The 18,319-nt window shown below is 46.5% G+C and overlaps 1 protein-coding gene across 1 annotated transcript in view; it reads left to right on the top strand.

Moving 5' to 3' along the window:
* Window positions 1–18,319, top strand: part of LOC119391817 (fatty acid synthase) — a 168,891-nt gene that overhangs the window by 86,264 nt on the left and 64,308 nt on the right. The window contains exons 11-14 of the mRNA XM_037659466.2: window positions 2,351–2,608; window positions 10,412–10,628; window positions 13,723–13,977; window positions 15,132–15,305. Of these exons, the coding sequence (XP_037515394.1) occupies window positions 2,351–2,608; window positions 10,412–10,628; window positions 13,723–13,977; window positions 15,132–15,305 (904 nt within the window). The remainder of the gene's footprint in view (window positions 1–2,350; window positions 2,609–10,411; window positions 10,629–13,722; window positions 13,978–15,131; window positions 15,306–18,319) is intronic.

Below are 18,319 nucleotides of genomic sequence, written 5' to 3' on the forward strand. Positions count from 1 at the left end.
CCGCGCCCACGCTCGCGATCACACTGTAAGTAAGGAGCACGTTCAAAGATAAAAAACTAGAAACAAAGTGCTCAAGGTCATGACGCGCGCGTGACGTAACTTCTTTCGCCCGTGGCATCCCTCCCTGCTTAGTTTCCAGCGCGCTCGTTAGGTCGAGAGATGAGAGAAAGCAGTGACAGCGTGCGTCAAATCTCTGTTACTGCGCCTGTACTTGACGAATTGTAAAACGTTTTGCGGCGGTCGATTTGTGAGGTAACAACTCCTTCAATGAAGCCATTCAATGGTTTTTGGGATAGCGTTTAAGGGCCCCTTTAAGTTATGGGTCTTCAGCTAATGCTGTGCTGCATATGGAGAATTTATGTAGGAAAAATTACTGATCATTTTGTAGTACGAAGCAGTAGAACTCCTTAACGTATGCCTCTTGCGCGCAGCCGCTTTTATTCGGATACCAATTACATGGACACTTTCGGCAGGTTTCTGTCGTTGCCGTCGCCGTCATGTCCTATATATATATATATATATATATATGCCCGCAATAAAAATAATTTTGAAGAAATATTTTCCGCAGCGCGCTGCGCTAGACACTTCCGCCACGCGCCATACGTCCTCCAGAATACTAGCGGCGAGCTATTTATGTTTAGATGAAACTGCATTTTACAAAACAAGATTTTACAAATTTCCCATTTTCACGTTCAAATTCCGATTCCCTGCGCAGTTGCCCATATGCGTAATGCTTTTACGAACTCGAAATAACGAAATAAACTTCGCCGCGAAGCCCGATTTAATAAGACATTCCTGGAAAAAAGATGCATAATTTTTTTGTCGAATTTGTGGCGTCTAGAATGTCTGGAAGTGTGCTGCCAGGCTGCAATGAGGTTGCGTCGGGCTCCACAAGCCCGAAACACGAGCAGGAAGAGGCATCGCGCAGTTGTAGGGAAGAACTTCGTAGGCGTGACGAGGTGGCCGCAGATCATAACTTAAGACTTCGTGATCGCCGACGCAGATGCGGACACTGGCACAACACTTCTCGACGACGAGGAGCTAGTGTAGTTTGATTCCGGCGCACAAGACGAATCTGAAGATGCGAACGATCCGGATACTCTTTAAGGTCTAGTGCCCACACCAATCCAGGCGATGGATGCCGTCGACCTTCTGAGGCGCTTTGCTGAGGCACACGAGGGTGCCGAGGACGCTTTGGTTTCACTGGGCAGCTACGGGAATTGTGTGCTTCCGCTGTTCACGAAGCGCGCGCATGGGCGAAAACAACGAGCTTTTTTACTAGGCAATAAATTTGTGGGTCTCTAGGTTTTAGGAAGTTCCAGATTTACCGAACTAATTCGCGGGTCCCGATCACTTCGTTAAATCAAGATTGATCTGTACACCATTTACCGCTGGCGGTACACAGAGTTCGGGGAGCTTGAGCGTGTTCACTGACACACGCTAGGTGGAGCGAATGGCGCGCTTTAAAGTCCATCACCCCGCTAGTAGCTGCGATGGGTTGGCTACTCTTGTGTTCAGACGAGCAGCAGCGTTTGAGACTTGGATAAAACGCATGCGGCGTTGTGTCAAACGCACGGGACGCCACACGTGGCGAAATTCAAGTTATGCGAGATGCAGGCTATGTTGCGTCGTTGCCCGCGCTGCGTTTGCGTCATATCGCTGGTGACCCATGGTAGTGTTCGATTTGTGGGTCTTGGGACAAGGTTAGCGCAACAGCCGAAGAGTGGCTTGGGTTCTCTGAATGTGCCCTGGTGGCTCGCAAATTTATTCGGTCCCCTAGCGCCTTGGGTCTCCAATCCTAAAACTGTCTAGTGTTTCGACGGAGCTGAAATGTGCGCCTCCGACTTGTACTTTGACATATAGGACGTGGTGGCCCGTGCTCGTGCGCTTATCTCTTAAGGGAGGGTTTGTACTGTCTTGTGCTTTCAGCGCAAAGTTTGCGTTGAAGCTATAGACCGCAGGAAAGTCACTTCGCTCGCTACAGCGGCCGCATTTTCCAAAAAGGAGTGAGGTGCTAATTAGACGAGCCAAAACAGGGGCTAGTTGATGTAACAACTGTGACAGTTGTTAGATCGCGCTCGTCTTGTGTATACCTGTGGGTTCTTTTCGTGCGTTCTTTGTGCTTGAGCAGCGCGCAGCAAGTTTCGAGCTGCTTGCCGTTCTTCCTGTGACATAAAATCTGTTGCTATCGCATTCATTGCTTCGCCATTGCGACAAAACTGTGACTTTGTAAAGCTACGTGTTTGTAACGTAGGGCTGTAATATTTTTATTCTGGGCAAATGGTATTGTAACGATCGATTACTCATTCTTTGCACTTCATTCGCTCATATGTACTTCCTCTGTCTACAGGCGATTCTACGGCGTACTGTGGATTCTTCAGCCAACACCTTGGGCCTGATGAAGCGCAAGGCGGAGAACCCACTGATATTTTTAAGCTCATTGGGTAAACTGCACAACCTCGGTGTCCAGATGAACCTGTCCCCCATCTACTCTACCGTGTCATGGCCGGTTCCACGTGGCACACCAAATATCGCGCATCTTGTCAGCTGGAACCACTCGCAGTCTTGGACAGTCGTCAACTGGAAGGAGTTTCCGTCCTCGTCTCAGGTGGGCTTTCGAATACCTTACCTGCCCATGCAGGAAACATAAATAAATGTCACCACATAGAGCTAAGTGTTCTGACTGGAATAACTGTGGTTACCACTTGGATAAGGACGGCCTATACTGTTGGACCGGCTTGTGTTACCACCTGAACATAGCGCTGGGCGTCAAAAATTGAAATAACAGAGACAAACCTAACACGGCAGACGCTCTGATTACGTGTATGTGCGTTAGCATCAAAATGATACGGCCGCATTACTTGCTCGGAAGAATGTTTAAACAGACAATTTGTGAGCGGCGTGTTATTAAAGCGAATCTCTTAGGTGCCTATGTTGGAGGACCCCTCGGCGATCCGGTGATCTCGACGCGAAACGTGCCGTGACGAAAAAAGTCCCTCCTCGTTGCGCGCGAAAACATATGTGAGTGAGCGAAAAACAAAAACAAAAAAGCATATGCGCGCACAACCCACGCCTCCTCTCTACTGTACTCTGCAAAGTAAGTGGTGTTGCTGCGCATAAAAGTGAGCGCGCGCACACCAAATATCGTGAAAACAGGCGGAGTCGTACACTCTAAAAAAAATTGTCAAAAGAGGGTCACGGCCGCGTGACTCTCTTCGGGTGTCCATTTGACTCCTTTTGGAAGGGAGACGAAGAGAAAGAGAGTTAGCGTTTGGGCTGGAGTCACGAGATGCTCCTGAAGCGCGTTTCGATTGGCTTCCGTGATAAAGGCGCTGTCGCATGCGCCATACGGATCGCGCGTTTGCCATTCGGTGCCGTTTTGGCGCGGTGGCTCGCCTCCCTCGCCGACGGGGCCAGCCGGGCTGGCGCCGCGCCTCGGCCTCCTCTCTGTCTGCTCGGTCTTTTGGAATGCGTTGCGTCGGTTGCGTGGGTTGCGTCAGTTGCCTGCCGTGCAGTTTTGTGCTCGAACTAAGATGCGCATCTTCGGTGGCGTTGACGTCAGGCTCCGTGCTCGAAGTCACGCTTGGAGGGTGGAATATTCATGGAGCTGCGGTCACGGAAAACGTGCGCCCGTTACCGGTGAGTGTACTTTCGTAGGTACTTATTATACAGATTTAGCTGGGCGTCTGCAGCAGCTCTGAGGAAGTTATCCGCCAGCCATTTCCAACAGAATCCTGCGTCCGCGGGGCTGTTGCGGATGCCCAACTGAAGCTGTCAGTTAACGGGTTGGACACCGGTATGCGCGTTGCTGTACAAGCTCCCATAAAATGAGCGATGCAAACAATCATCAAGGGTCATTTTTTGCGAATCGCGCATTGTGTCTGCACTGCTGAAGGTGCAAGATGTCGTTTTGAGGTGCGCTTTAGTCGACTTCATAACAACGTTTCCATCAACCTTGAGTGTGCGCCGTGCTTCCACGCGTGAGAACGTGAAAAAAAAGCCCTTCTGCAGAACGCTTACACGCACTATATATTATGTTTTTTCTTGACCTGCAGATATAGTAGGATGCTTCCAGCACGTACGCGTTTGTCACTTAAGTTGGACACGCCTCACCGGTAAGGCGAGAAAGCTATGAGACTTTCGACGGCGCGCGTTCTTGCGGTCGTCGTCGTGCACTTTCTTCCTTCGTTTCTGTGTGCTGTTTTATAGCGATAGCAATTATATGGACAGTCGCGGCTGATTTTTGCCGCGGCCGGCCGCGGTCCCGTTCATGAGAACGCCGTTGGTCTTCGCCCTACAAGGCGTGGCCACCCTCGTGCGCTGATCTCGAGGAAAGAAGGGGGCGACCGGGGAGGTGGGGGGGGTTGTATGTCTTGTGCTTTCCCCGCGATGTCTGCGCTGAAGCTTCATAGCGTACGAAGGTCATTTCGCAGCGGCCGCGTTTGCGAAAGGAGCGCGCTGTTCAAACAGAAATAAGTAACAACTGTGAGAGTTCGCGCTCGTCCTGTGTGTACTGGTTCGTTCGTTTCGTGCGTCCTGCTTTATGTTTCAGCAGTGCGCTTCAAGTGTCGAGCTGTGACACATGATAGTTCGCGCTCGTCCTGTGTGCGTTTTTTTCGTCCGTCCCTTGGGCTCGAGCGACGCTCTGGCAATTTCGAGCTGCTTTACGTCCTTCGCGTTACATTCCATTTTATTAACGCGATAGCGTTAAAGAGCTCGTATCGCAGGAATTCCGCAGTAGGAATCGGCGCCGGTACCGTTGGTTGTAAGCGAAAAATCATTATCTTGTCCGTGACCGAAAAATCGAAAAAGCTGCAAATAAAAAAGTCACAGTTTCGCCGCAAGGGCGAAGCAATGAATGCGATAGCAAGAAATTAATGCTATACGAAGTGAGGCTCGCCAATGGATACTCTCAGTTTGAACAGCGTTCCTGTTGCAAAGGCGGCCGAAGCAGCGAAGGAAACTAGCGTGCTTCAACTGTCGATCTGTGACACTTGATAGTTCGCGCTCATCTTCTGTTTGTTCGTTTAGCGGCGTCCCTTCAGCTCGAGTGACTTTCGTACGCTCGGTAACATGAGCGCGGACATCACGGTGAAAACGTGAAACATTCCTCTTCCCCTCACCGCGAGAAAACCGCGCGAGCAGACAACGGAAGGGCAATGTTCTCGCTGCGCAAGTATAAGAAGCGAGCGAGCTCGACGACGACTTTTAAATGCGCCCGTCGCGCTGCTAGCGCCATCTCGCTGATAATGAAGAAACGCTTATTATCGCCTGCCGTCTCTGAGTCCGTCCAGCGGTAAAGGGTATGTATATAACGCTCGCCGTTAGCTACGCGGAGGATCTGCGTTTCGTGGCGTAGTGGATAGCGCCACTCGCTGCGGAGCAAGAAGTCCCTGGTTCGATTCCGCCCTTCGGAAGCATTTTTCTGAATTATTTTTCTTTGGGGCTTTTATATATATATATATACATACTTATACATATACGGTCCATGACGGCGGCGACGGCGACGGCAAAATCCAGCCGAGACTGTCCATATAATTGCTATCGCAATAATAAATAATAAAAATGTTGGGTCCGAGTGAGAATCGAACCCAGACCGTCTGCGTGACAAGCAGGTGTTCTACCACACAGCCACGCCTCTGCTTGGAGCTGCACTGAAAGTAACTTTCATGCTTCCCAAAAATACGCGTCCTGTATACAGGTGTCACAGTACGACATGTAATATCACAGTAATATTGCGTGGTACAAGCGTACATTGCCATGGAACGTCGCACTACGTCCGTATCATAACGACTTGGAGGTTTAAAGACAGCCACCCATTACAAAAGACACACATATTACTGCGAGTATTCCCTTAAGACCACGTAGTGGGTGCATCGCAGCTACGAAAAAGTTTCTCGCGCATAATTGCTCCTGGCTTAAAGCATGCTACCCATTACATAGGTACACACCTTAGTGCGCGCATTCTGTTAAACAGTCGTAGTGTTCGAAGTGCGCACCATGGGCAGGATATCGCTATCGCGTTCAACTCTTAAAGGCGAAGCTTAAGCGTCACCCAATTTTCGCTATCGCATTCATTGGTTCGCCGTTGCGGCGAAACTGTGACTTTTCGTAGTTTGCCAACATCTGCGATGACGCTGTAACAGAATCAAGTGAGCGTACGTGATTGTGGGAGTTATGTACGCTAATTCTAGCATATGACATATCTGATCTCTACGTAGACGGCGTCCGCGCGCGCTGGGTGTCGTTCGGGCGCTCGTACTCGAATGTGTTTGCTCAGTATTTAAGGATGGGTTACGTTTCTAAAACATGCGGTCAATAACCGCTCACGGCGTGCCGCTGACTGCCGGAGGATGTGCTTGGGTGTCGGAATATGCTGGCGCAAAGCCGTGCTTATTCTGAAACCAAATTTTGAAGCTATTTCTCAGAAAATAAGTGCTTTCACTCGTGCATAGCCAGTGCCTATTGCGAAACGATGTTCCCGCTGCCTTTGAAGTGAAATTTTGTTTTCGTTGGGAAATTATTTCAACCGAAACACCCGTGTCAGATGTGTGTACAGTAACGATTTGTTGAAGAAAGGGTGGTTTTAAACACAAATAAGCAGTGTGTATGTTGTGGTTATTCCCAGAACCCCGGATCACTTCTCCCGCCTCTTCACTCCAGTTGACAGCCACACTAGGGCAAACGAAGGTGCCACTTGGTCTGGCGCCTCACCGCTCGTGATGGAAAAATCAACAGCGGCGTTCGCCCTGTCAACCGAGCGAGGCAGTCGGTCCTACGTATCCTTTGGTTGGACAAGACGACGTAGGAAATGAGGTGAATGGCACGCACGCAAAATAGCTTAAACCAATTTCGTTTATTGTTTAATAGAGCCTCACATCATCTTGTGCTGCAAGTTTGTTCGCCAAGTGACGTGTTGCAAAAGCTACTATTTGCAACTTGTGTTTCACACGATAACGGCAAAAAACTTGGTTCCTTATCATGCCTATTTGCATTTGTTGTTTTGTTGTGAGCCTTCATTATGTCTGTGTGAACTACTTATTGTGTAGATTTTGCAAACTTTTACCGCAATGTCATGTTCTCATCATACTATCACCTTCTGCTTTTCAGATACCCTTTTTAAGTTGCTCAGGCTGAACAGGAGCGACAGCCTAGCAAGTCACAAGTCTGATGCCTCCAGCAGTCACCACTTTTTGATTTATTCTTGATCATAACGAATAAAGATTGAAACATGATTCGGATTTCTGCAGATTATTTTGACCATATGACACTATACACATCAGTCACACATTTTAGTTGGCTATACTCATACAAGCATGTAAATGAGGAATACTTAAACTTGTTAAATGGAAATGAAAGACCATGTCTTCGCGCTTTCTATATAACTTTGCTAGAATATATGTGTTGTTTTGAGGAGTTTTATTTAAATCACGCTTAAATTGAACTATTCTTTTTTGCAGTCGCTGGGCAGAACGGAAAGTATAATTGGACTTGCTTAAAATGAATAATTCACTATTTTCAACAGTAGTCGAGCAAAAATAGAGCAAGGGTAAAATTAGTAGCTTAAAATAGCTGTGGAGTCGCTTGACGGTTCGGTGTGGGTCACTTGACCCCGTAGGAGCGTTACCGGCAAGAGTCGTCTGACTCCCGTAAGTGGTAACGTGATCCTTCGGATAAGAGTCCTACCACTCTTCCTTGAGGGTCAGGGAACTGTCCTAGAGCGCGCCGACACTGACCCACCAAGAGAGTTACCGTGACTTTTTAAAGAGAGTCCTATACGTGGCAAGTCAGAACTTTCCGAAAAGAGTCACGTATACGCTTTTTTTTTCTTAGACTGTACATCAAAATAGGCAGAGTTGTTGCGGCGTTGGCTCTTGCCGGCGGCGGGCATAGAGTTTCCTACCTATACATTACAGGGAAATCTGGCGCTTGTGTGTATGGGAGCTGCAACGCATGGCGCTTCAGCCAGCAATGGATTATCGGTAGTACATCGATATGTCTAAGCTTCGTTCTTTCGGCTCCGTTTGACTCCGTGCGCCTGCAGGCGCTTTTTCGCAAGGTGAAGTTAAGCAAATGTTGAGCAGTTCCACATCACCACCTTGAGATTTTAGGCTCACCGGTTCAAACAGGCTAAAGAAGTTCAGAATGATTCCTTCGTTTATCCGAAACGAAAGCGAAAACACCAAAATAAACAGCCACCAGTGTATTCGAAGCCGCAAGCACGAAGATTACGCAAAACCATAGGCGTATCTACCGGAGCGGGGGGGGGGGTGCAAGGGGGCGGAGCTTCATCTCTGTCGACAGTGGTCACTGTCGCCTGCACACTGCGGAATGAACCACTGTGGCGAAGTTTTCCGTCGACACAGTAATCACGTCATTATATAAATAAATTTGTCCTATGCTTGTGTTGTGAAAATTGTCTGCCACGTCTCACGATCCCGCACTGTAGGCTCTCTGCGGCTCTGTTTCGTGCCTTGCGCTCCAGCATTCTAAGCGAGGCTACCGCTGACCAGGTGCTGTATAGCATTAAACGCTCCGTCATGCTTTTATTATGCTTTACCTGGCCTGAAATTTACACAATCGACGACGCAAATACGGACGGGGACCACTAAACACTTTATGGACTGATGAAGTGCTCTTCCTGTTTCAGAATATTCTTCTTTCATCGAAAAGGAATAGCATCACCGTGATCTATATCCAAGTTGCTGTGGGTCAATGAGAGTGCAAAAGTGTTGAGTGTTTTTGCTGGGCCAAACCGGGAGAGCTAAAAAGGTTTTCCGCTTTAGTCTCCGATAAACTTGTTTTGCCTTGCTTGTCATATTCCCACGTGCGCTTCCTTATGTCACTTTTATATAACTAGTCCGTTGCACGCAGGGCTGGGCAAATATACTTTGAAATTGTATCGCGATACGATACAGGATATTCAGGCAAGAAGTATTTTAGATACAGATACAACATACTACAACATTGACTGTATCCGATACGCTACATTGCCATTGTATCTTAAGATACTTCGGTACATTCGAAAATTTCGTATCGGTAAAATGCCGAGCAAGCGCCCCCTTCCCTTTCTCGGGAGATCTGAAATAAGCGCCAACGACCGAGCAAGTACCCCTCCCCCTCCCTGCCCCCTCCTCTCCTGCGGTCACTTTTTTTTTAAGACAATCGTCGCTTGCGTAAAAGGAAACACAAGAATGAATACAATGAATGCGTAACTAATGTTGTTTACGAAATTCTGTTCTCATGTGGCCGGTCGTATACTGGACTATGAGTTGTCGTTTCACGAGTTTGACAGTGACGAGGGGGAATAAAAACAGCAAACAAATAAAACATTTCATTTCAAGCATGGATGGGCATTTTTTTATATTTAGCGGCTCCCCCGCTGCAACCTTGAATTTCGGTCCGGGATCGAGCAAGCGCCCCCGCCCCCCCTCCGCCAGATCTGGTCGGATTATCCTTCACCTTATTGGGGAACGCTTGCTCGGCATTTTGCGGTAAATATATAATGTAGCGCTCGTTTAGTGCTACATTATACATAAGTGTTGGCTTGAAGATTTATTAGCTCCAACCACTTTTGCTTCATTTGAATTAAATGTCTCTTATTATGACAAATGTTCTGTACGTCTTGCTCAAGGTATTTAGTTTCATTCCGAAACAACCTAATGACGTTGCTTTAGCTGCTTAACATGACAGCTCTTAATACACATCGCGGATAGCGGTTCTTGCTTGTCGCTTTTTCAATTGAATAGGTCGCTGCTTTGCTTGCCGACCAGCTAGCGGGTTGCCATCTGATTACAATAAGCTTAATAAGAAGCCTTCGCACGATGGTGAGCATATCACTGCGGAGTTTTAACTTACCCGTAAACGTATTACGATTTTTGCATTAACGGATCACCGGAACCAAGGACATGTCCAGCACAGCAACGCTTCATACGTATTGTACAGTTGCACAAGGCACCTCCGCTATTCACACTATTCCCACTTATAGCTCCGATCAACTGCTGATTAGTAAGAGTAAAAAAAAAAATTAGGGAAGCCTAAACAAGGAAAACGTTATATCTAAGTTACATAGCAAAGCGGTTCCGTATGAAACATTTAGTATAAGAATGTTTCTCGCACACCTTTCCTAGCACATTTAAGATGGGTCCTAATAACTTACGTTAATATAATGAAAACTCAATTTTGTTTTTACTAAGTAGTCAGCAGAATTTTTGTGATTGTATAGTGCAGGCGCACCCGGATTATTATATACTTGTTCTCATCATCACCTTTACATGACAGTATATTCAACTAGAATATAGGTATGTAAGGTACTTATTCTCTCGATGAATTCCATAGTATGCAGCGATGGCGAAGTTTAATAATGTCTTTTCTCCTTTCATTTGTGAGCAATTCCCTATTTTACACGCAGGCTTCAGAGGAGATCGTAGAAGTCGACCTAGAGTCCAACGAAGTGGACAGGTTCTTAAGCGGCCACATGGCAGACGGCCGTCTGCTGTTTCCTGCGAGTGGACACATTCTTCTTGCTTGGAAGGCTATGGCCAAACGCTGCGGCATGCTTCACGACCACATGCCGGTTATCTTGGAAAATATTACGATACATCGAGAAATAGTGCTTCCCTCAAGTGGTAAGTGCTGCGTCACATCGCGGAATACAAGTGTTCTTTTTTTTCGACTTATGTCAACTAGTGAACAAATAGAAATCTCGTGATTCTTCATACCACTCTTGCAAATGAGGGCAAATATCAAGTATATTCGCATTAGAGTAGGGATAAGGTTGTGGAGCAGCGACAGGTAAGCAGTGTTTTTTTTTTTGTTACTGTTTTCTCAGTTCACCATCGTAGGCATCCGTGGGATGGAAATTAATGTTATGACTCCAAAGTCGGCAAACGCACACTATAATGCAAGGAAACGACCATACAAAAAATATACGAAAGAGCAGAATATACAGGCAGATGTTTCTTTTTCGTTTCGAGGTTGTTTCTTGATATGACTTTTAATCCTGATTGCCTGCGAAGCGCCACTCGGTCAATCCAAAAAAGCGAGCGCAGAGCGCATCAACGGGCAGGGCATGACAAACACATTCGAGGAACACGCCGCGTCCACACTCACGGCCCAGCGCCAAGGACTCAACGCCAGAAAACACAGGCGTTCCGTGCTGTCGTTACCCCTTAACGACTCAGTTCTTCGGAGACGACACCCCATCCCATGTAACATGACCCCACACTATCACGCGAAACGGCGACAAGACCCAGCTGCCACCCTTCGCAAAGGGGATATAAACGCGCACTTCACTGACGTAGGTCTCCCGCGCGCAAACCTATTGGGTGCGCACGGGTGTGTGTGTGTGTGGGGGGGGGGGGGCAATTCTCCCTCATACCTTTACTGAGTCGGACATATCAAATTATTTTTTCTTCGCATCGCTGTGGCTACGCAACGTTTTTGACGATAGTGACGACAAAGAAGCCCTGATGTTTCGTCTAAAGAGCTCCTCATTTCCCACCTTTCGCCCGAAAGCCGGAGACCAATGGCAGGCCGTTGTGAAAAGCACGTCTTCGCTTAATTTACATTTTAATACAAAAGTTTTTTAATGCCGGCGTCCAGCACGGCTCTACTGACGTATTTCCGTCACTGATATGAGGTTGTAAAATATAAGGACAGTGCTGGCAAAGAAAGAGTTCCGTCCCCGGGAGTCGAACTTACGACCCCTTGCTCCGCAGCGCCGGGCACGAAACGATTCGGCCACAGACGGCACGTTCTTTTTCATGCTAACGGCGAGCTATCTATATACACCGTTTGGTGGTACACCGGTGGTACATCAGCGTGTTTTCGTTATCACCAGCGAGACGGCGCGAAGGGCTCGAGGAGCGCGGTTTGAAGATCGTGGGCTCACGCGGATGAGTGCGTGCCTCTACAGGGCCTGGTCGCTCGTACGCGGGCTTATCTCGTAATGGCGGTGGTGTGTACGTCTTGTGCTCTCACCGCAAGTTTGCGTTGGAAGCACGAGGGCATTTCGCTCACTGCGGCGGCCGCTTTTGCGAAAGGAGCGCGCCGCAAACACAGAAATAAATTACAACTGTGACAGTTCGCGCTCATCCTGTGTACGTTCGTTCCGTGCGCCCTTTCTGCCTGAGCAGCGCATTGCTACTTTCGAGCTACTTGCGGTTCTTCGCGTTACATTACAATTTGTTGCTGTAGCACTCATTCCTTCGCGCTTAGGGCGAAATAATGCACACTAAACGCTCAACTACGTACGTTTCACATTCGTGTTGTACCGATTCCTATGACAGAGGGATCAACCGTGTTTTTTTTTTTTTTCATCCATTGCGGAGCTCGTTTTCTCTCGTACTTGACCTACATGCGGAGGAGGGGAGGTTCGTTGCGTTGAATCTTGCCCCCCCCCCCCCCCTTCCTAAAGAACACTGCGGTCGCCTATGCTTATGCTTCGGAAAGCCGTCTCCCTCAACAGGCGAGAGGTGATCCCGAATGATCCTAAACTCAACAGGTGACAGGCGATAGGCTAGCGCCAAATGCAAACACCTACCCATACATACATAGACCTCACAAGACATCTCCCGAAAAACACGGTGGCAATTATAAATGTCCGTGATGCGACTCCATCCCGGCACTCGAACACATAATACCAGTGCACGCAGAGACCTGCACACGCCGTCTCACCCCTAATTAAGGATAGAATTATGAAATGGTCGCCGAAGGCCCGGCTCTCCGAACTAAACTCGGAAAGCCAACTGCCGAACCTTCAGCGCTCGGCGAGCCGCGATAGCCAGTGGGGCATTGGAAGAGGAACTACACCTACAGAAATCAAGCAGCCTTATTTTAATAAAGTTGTCTCTCTCTCTCCTTCTTTGTGAGAAGTTTTGTGGGGACCGAAAAAAGCTGCAGCTATCATCTTGACAGAGCTCCGATCCTGTTTGTAAATCCTTTTCTAAAATACGAATATAGTTTATCTAGAAAAAAAATCAGAATTACAATTGTACAGTTGTACTTGCGAGCTTTTGAATAGAGTCGTTAGGTATATGGAATAAAAGCGTAGTGAACAAACTCTGAATGTCCCAGCAAAAGGCTTGCGCATTTGAATGCAATAAGTACATTTTAACAAATGTCTAAGCGCACTGCAAGATGCAATGATTAAAGCAAATAATGGCAGCAGGACGCAACTATCTTCCTGAATTCAAATAAAGAGCACGAATCGTGCACCTTTAACACTTATCGGCAGCGACGAAAGCCAGACGGAACATAGAAATGCAACTAAATGTACTTGAGCAATAGTTCAAGTTAGAAGTTTACAAGTTATCTGCAGCCCGTCGTCCCGATTGCCTGTCAGAACGATTTTACGAATTCTTTTCATGAATGGAAGGAGGTGTAACTATACGACTACAGCAAACGCCTGAAGAAAGATGAGAAAATGGAATGACCAAAACTAAAACCACCAATGACGGATTACTAAATACGCGAGTCGTGAAGCAAGACTCCAGATGACAAGAGACGCAGAAACATGGCGCGCAGTGCACGATCATTCAGCGGTCGGTCTTACTGTATGCATCATACACTTGTGTCGTGTCCTGTTACCTGACCAGCCCATTTATTAATCAGCCGTTAGAATGAGCCAATTATAGCCTCTTACGATAGTAATTCACTGAAGGGCATTTAATGCAGGTGATTACCTTTGCTTGAGATACTGACCTCGCACTGTGTGTGCAGGGCCTGTTCGTCTCTCAGTGAGTGTCTTGCCTCTGTCGGGTGAGTTTGAAGTTGGCCACGATGGGAACGTGGTGGCAACGGGTCGTGTGCGCATGGCCAAGAAAGACGAGAACGTGCTTGACAGAGGCCCACCTGGAAGGCCGGCCGAGATGGTTGATTATGACCTGGATGGTGCAGATGTGTACAAGGAGCTCAGGCTCCGTGGATATGAATACATTGGAGCATTTCGAGGTATTCTCAAAGCTGACGTGCAGAGTAAGTCCTATTCAGTCTCTAACACAATACTTCGTGTAGTCAAAATGTGCACTTTGTTCAGGTGTGCTTTGATTATTTGTACCAATGATTCGATGTCTCGTACTACTGGACCACCAACAGTATTGCTGCTGTAATATCGCGATAACGCCTGCATAAGATGAGCGCATGGTTTGCAAGAGGAAGCGTTTGCTGCGAGTCAACTTTGATTACCCCATTTAGTTGTAATGTATGTGAGTCGCACAAATACCTTCCATGGAGCTGCTGGATCAATTTAAATAAAATGAATGCAGAAAATAAATTATACGTGGTCATGAGACGCCTTTTTGGATTTAGAATCTCGAATTTTTTTTAGAAATTTTCAAAGCTCACGAGTTTGAAGCATAACGTTTGCAAATCTATAAATCTGCACCAAGAATAGTGGTGCCGTAGTGCTGTTAAGAGGAATCCACAAAACTACTTATGCGACCAAATTCATATAGATAGATAGATAGATAGATAGATAGATAGATAGATAGATAGATAGATAGATAGATAGATAGATAGATAGATAGATAGATAGATAGATAGATAGATAGATAGATAGATAGATAGATAGATAGATAGATAGATAGATAGAAAAGGTCAAACTGATTTTCGTTCACCAAGAAATGCTTCGCATTTAGAAGCAAGCGATGCATGAAGAAGATGAAGTAGTAAACCTGATCTACGACGTGAATGTGGCCTGCATCCGAACAAAAGTTTGTGACAATTTTCATCGCCTCTATAAAGTGGTACTTGCGTACCATGAATGGAAGGTGATATTGGATTTATTGTACTTTGTACGAAAGCGCGGTGTCAGCCATGCGTCAGCGTTGCGTGTACTAGTAGGATGATAGTTTGATTGCGAGGATGAATGGCTGTTAAGTAGCCTTTAAAACTAGGCACCGACAAATATAACGAACAAGGAGTACGAAATTGGCGCATAATTTATTATTGATATACGTTGTGTCATTCGAAAGCATGCTTAGTGTAAATAGTGGTCGAGATTACCGATCTGACGTATAGCACGAGCCCTTGCACCAGCCTTACATAACTAAAATAAGAGTTGCTGTCTTGTGTGAGCTAGTGGTACAATACTGCTGTGCCCAAACTACTTTTTTTTGTATTCTCCTCAGAGCCATACGGGAAACTTCAGTGGAGAGACAACTGGCTTTGCTTCATTGACGCAATGATTCAGTTCGCTATCCTGTCTGAACCGCTCCGCAATTTTGTGACACCAGTAAGAATTGAGTCCTGCAGAATAGACCCAAATATTCAGGTCGATGTGTCCAAGACAGTTGGAGATATAGGTGAGTGACCATTTTAAGTGTAAATAGCATTTCATTGGCTACAACACAACGGATTCGATTGGGCTGAGGATCCGAACTTCCAGTGTGACGTCATCCACGCACACACACAAAAACACGCGCGCGCGCGCGCGCACGCTCGAGTGACGTCAGCTAAACGCATACATACAGAGGATAAACGTAAACTGACATAAGCGGAAGCCCTATGATCTTCATCAGTACACCAGACGTGCATGCCTAACCAGACGAAACAGATCGGCGTTAATAATATCTGACGTGCAAGCAAGTTTCCTCGGGCCCTTGGCACACTTCTACCACCCTGTCGGTTTCCTTAAGAACTTTTTTGCAAGCCACAGCGTTGATACTCTTGGTGCGATTTCATAACGCTGAGGAAGCGTCGTCAGGTCACCTATGGCATCGGGGTAGCCATCGCTTCGACAATGAGAATTGACACCAGCCAAATTCTGCCGCAAGTTTCTGTACTGTATGTAAACATGATCCAAACGGATGTCACGCGACTTGAAATATATTCATGGCCGAATCTTTCGGCTGCCTTAATCCGTGTGACGTGTTCCTTGTCCAATAATTCCGTTATATTGCAAGCGCTTGTGATGAGATCAGAGTATATTTAGCTAGCTCATCACGTGGAACGATTGAAAACACGTTCTTCCTGCCATTTCTCTTCACTGTTATTAGCGTGCCTGTGAAATTAGTCTTTTTTTCTAGCACCAAGTGTTGTGGTAGCTTAGCAGGCTCAAGTGTCGCGCTGCTAAGCTTGAGGTCGCGGATTAGATTCCCGGGCATGGCGCGTGCATCTTGATGGGGGCGAAATGCAATAGCATTCATGTATGTAGATTTAGGTGTTTCATGCATTTTTAGTGCCCAAAGAAAGTTGGAAAATAAGAAAATAGGAGTGGTGCAGCACAGTTAGGACATTCAAGCAAGCGTGTTCGTATAGCGTCCTATCTGTCCTCGGCATTTCCACTTCCATTGGTTTTCAGTTTCCTTGAATGGCTGGAAGTGCATGAAAACTGGAAGTTCGAAGAAGCCCAGCTTTATGCTTTTACGTTCAGGTGCACGTTGCGGAACTTCGGGCAGTCCAAACTAATCCGAAGCACCCCGCTACGGCGTGCCTCGCAATATCCCGGAGATTCTTATTACTATTCCAGATGGTTTTTCGTAGGTTCATATGTGTCAATTGTCGTACGAAATAGATTAATGCAAAACTTTTTATAACGCAGCCGAAGAGCTAGCGTGTTAGCGCACTTAAATAATTAATTAATATATTTATTTCAAAGTACCTTAGAGGCCCCATGGGGGGCATTGAGTAAGGGGGGCAATACATATATACACTTCAAACTGGAAAAAAATACAAAAGAAACAGTTGGCTAAGGGGGGCAATAGATATATATACGTCAAACTAGAAAAAAAATACAAAGGAACAATTGACTAAGGGGGTCAATAGATATATACACCTCCAAACTGGAAAAAATACGAAAGAAACAATTCCAAAATAATAAGTCAAACAACAAGCATCAACATGTACAAAAGTTCATGTATAAAAGATTCACGCATGGTAACCGTGAACGAAACTGCATTTCCCGCGCATGCAGCGGACACAAGGCAGAATCCTCGCGCACATTGATGTGGCAATCGCAAAAACGGACCAATACGCACCAATGAATTATGATACGGCATCTACTTGCTGAGGTTTGTGAAGTGGCTTGATAAGATGTGACGGAATGTATCAAAGTTTGTCTGGGATGCAATGTCGTCAGGCAAGCTGTTCCATAGACGGATAGCACGTGGAAGTGCGGAGTGATTGAACGCGTTTGTTGAGCCGTATACACGGGCATAGCTAAGATGATTGTGTAGTCTACGTGAAGTAAGATATGGTTTTTGCAGACCAGTAATGGTGATTCGGGAGGAAAGTGTAATTTTGTGAAAGAATGACAGCAAGGCAAAGTCGCGGCGAGTGTTCAAGAGCGGGAGTGAAAGTTCCTGTTTTATTTGTGACATGCTGGAATGCGGACTGTAGTTATTGGCAATGAAGCGGCTTGCTCTATTCTGGATTCTTTCGAATGAATCAATTAAGTATTTTTGATGGGGATACCAAATCGAACAGGCATATTCTAGTTGAGGGCGAACCAGTGTTAACTAAGATAATTTGCGAATGCTTGGTGGTGCAGCTTTCAAGTTACGTCTCAAGAAACCCAGTGATTTCGACGCGCTGGCAGAGATTGCCCTAATGTGGTCGGACCAGGATAGATTGGTTCAGTTCAGTAGAGGGCCAGTTGGTTCTGCATGTCGACGATGTACTTTGCCATAGGATGTATTGGTTTCCAACCGCAATTACTGAATATCAGAATATCACCTCTTCTTATAAAAAAAACTTGGACAATCTATGAGCAAACTATCGAGCAAGCTTGCAGCAGTACCCCACATCGGCCACGCGGACGATATAACAATAAGGTGTCCAGGGGGTTCAGAGGCTACTGTGGAGCAAGCCCTCCAAGAAGCTCTGGATGCGACTGAGTCTTTCCTGGCTGACACAGGACTTGCACTCTCTCCGGAGAAATCAGAGCTCCTGCTGTATAGACAAGCACGACGGGGAGCTAGGGGTTTAACCCCCCTTAATCAAATACCCATCACTATCCACAACAAAGACAGATACGACATCCCACGAGTTGATTCGATTAAGATCTTGGGTCTCGTTAAGATGCAAAAGGATGTAATGCCAGGGCCATAGCTCATCTAACCACAAGACGGAAAACGTCATTAGGCTAATCATCAGAGTTTCCGGTAGGAAAGGTGGAATAGGGGAGGACATGCTGCTTAGGGTTCATCATGCGTTCCTTATGAGCCACGTCAACTACACAGTATCGGCTCTTAATTGCACAAAATCAGAAAAGAGTAAGAAAGATACACTCATGCGCAAAAGTATCAAGAAAGTGCTCGGTATACCAATTACAACCAATACGGAAGCTGTTAGGGATCCATAAGAAGTTAGGGATCCA

The sequence above is a fragment of the Rhipicephalus sanguineus genome, chromosome 4 (assembly GCF_013339695.2).
Source record: "Rhipicephalus sanguineus isolate Rsan-2018 chromosome 4, BIME_Rsan_1.4, whole genome shotgun sequence".
Classification (NCBI taxonomy): Eukaryota; Metazoa; Arthropoda; class Arachnida; order Ixodida; family Ixodidae; genus Rhipicephalus; species Rhipicephalus sanguineus.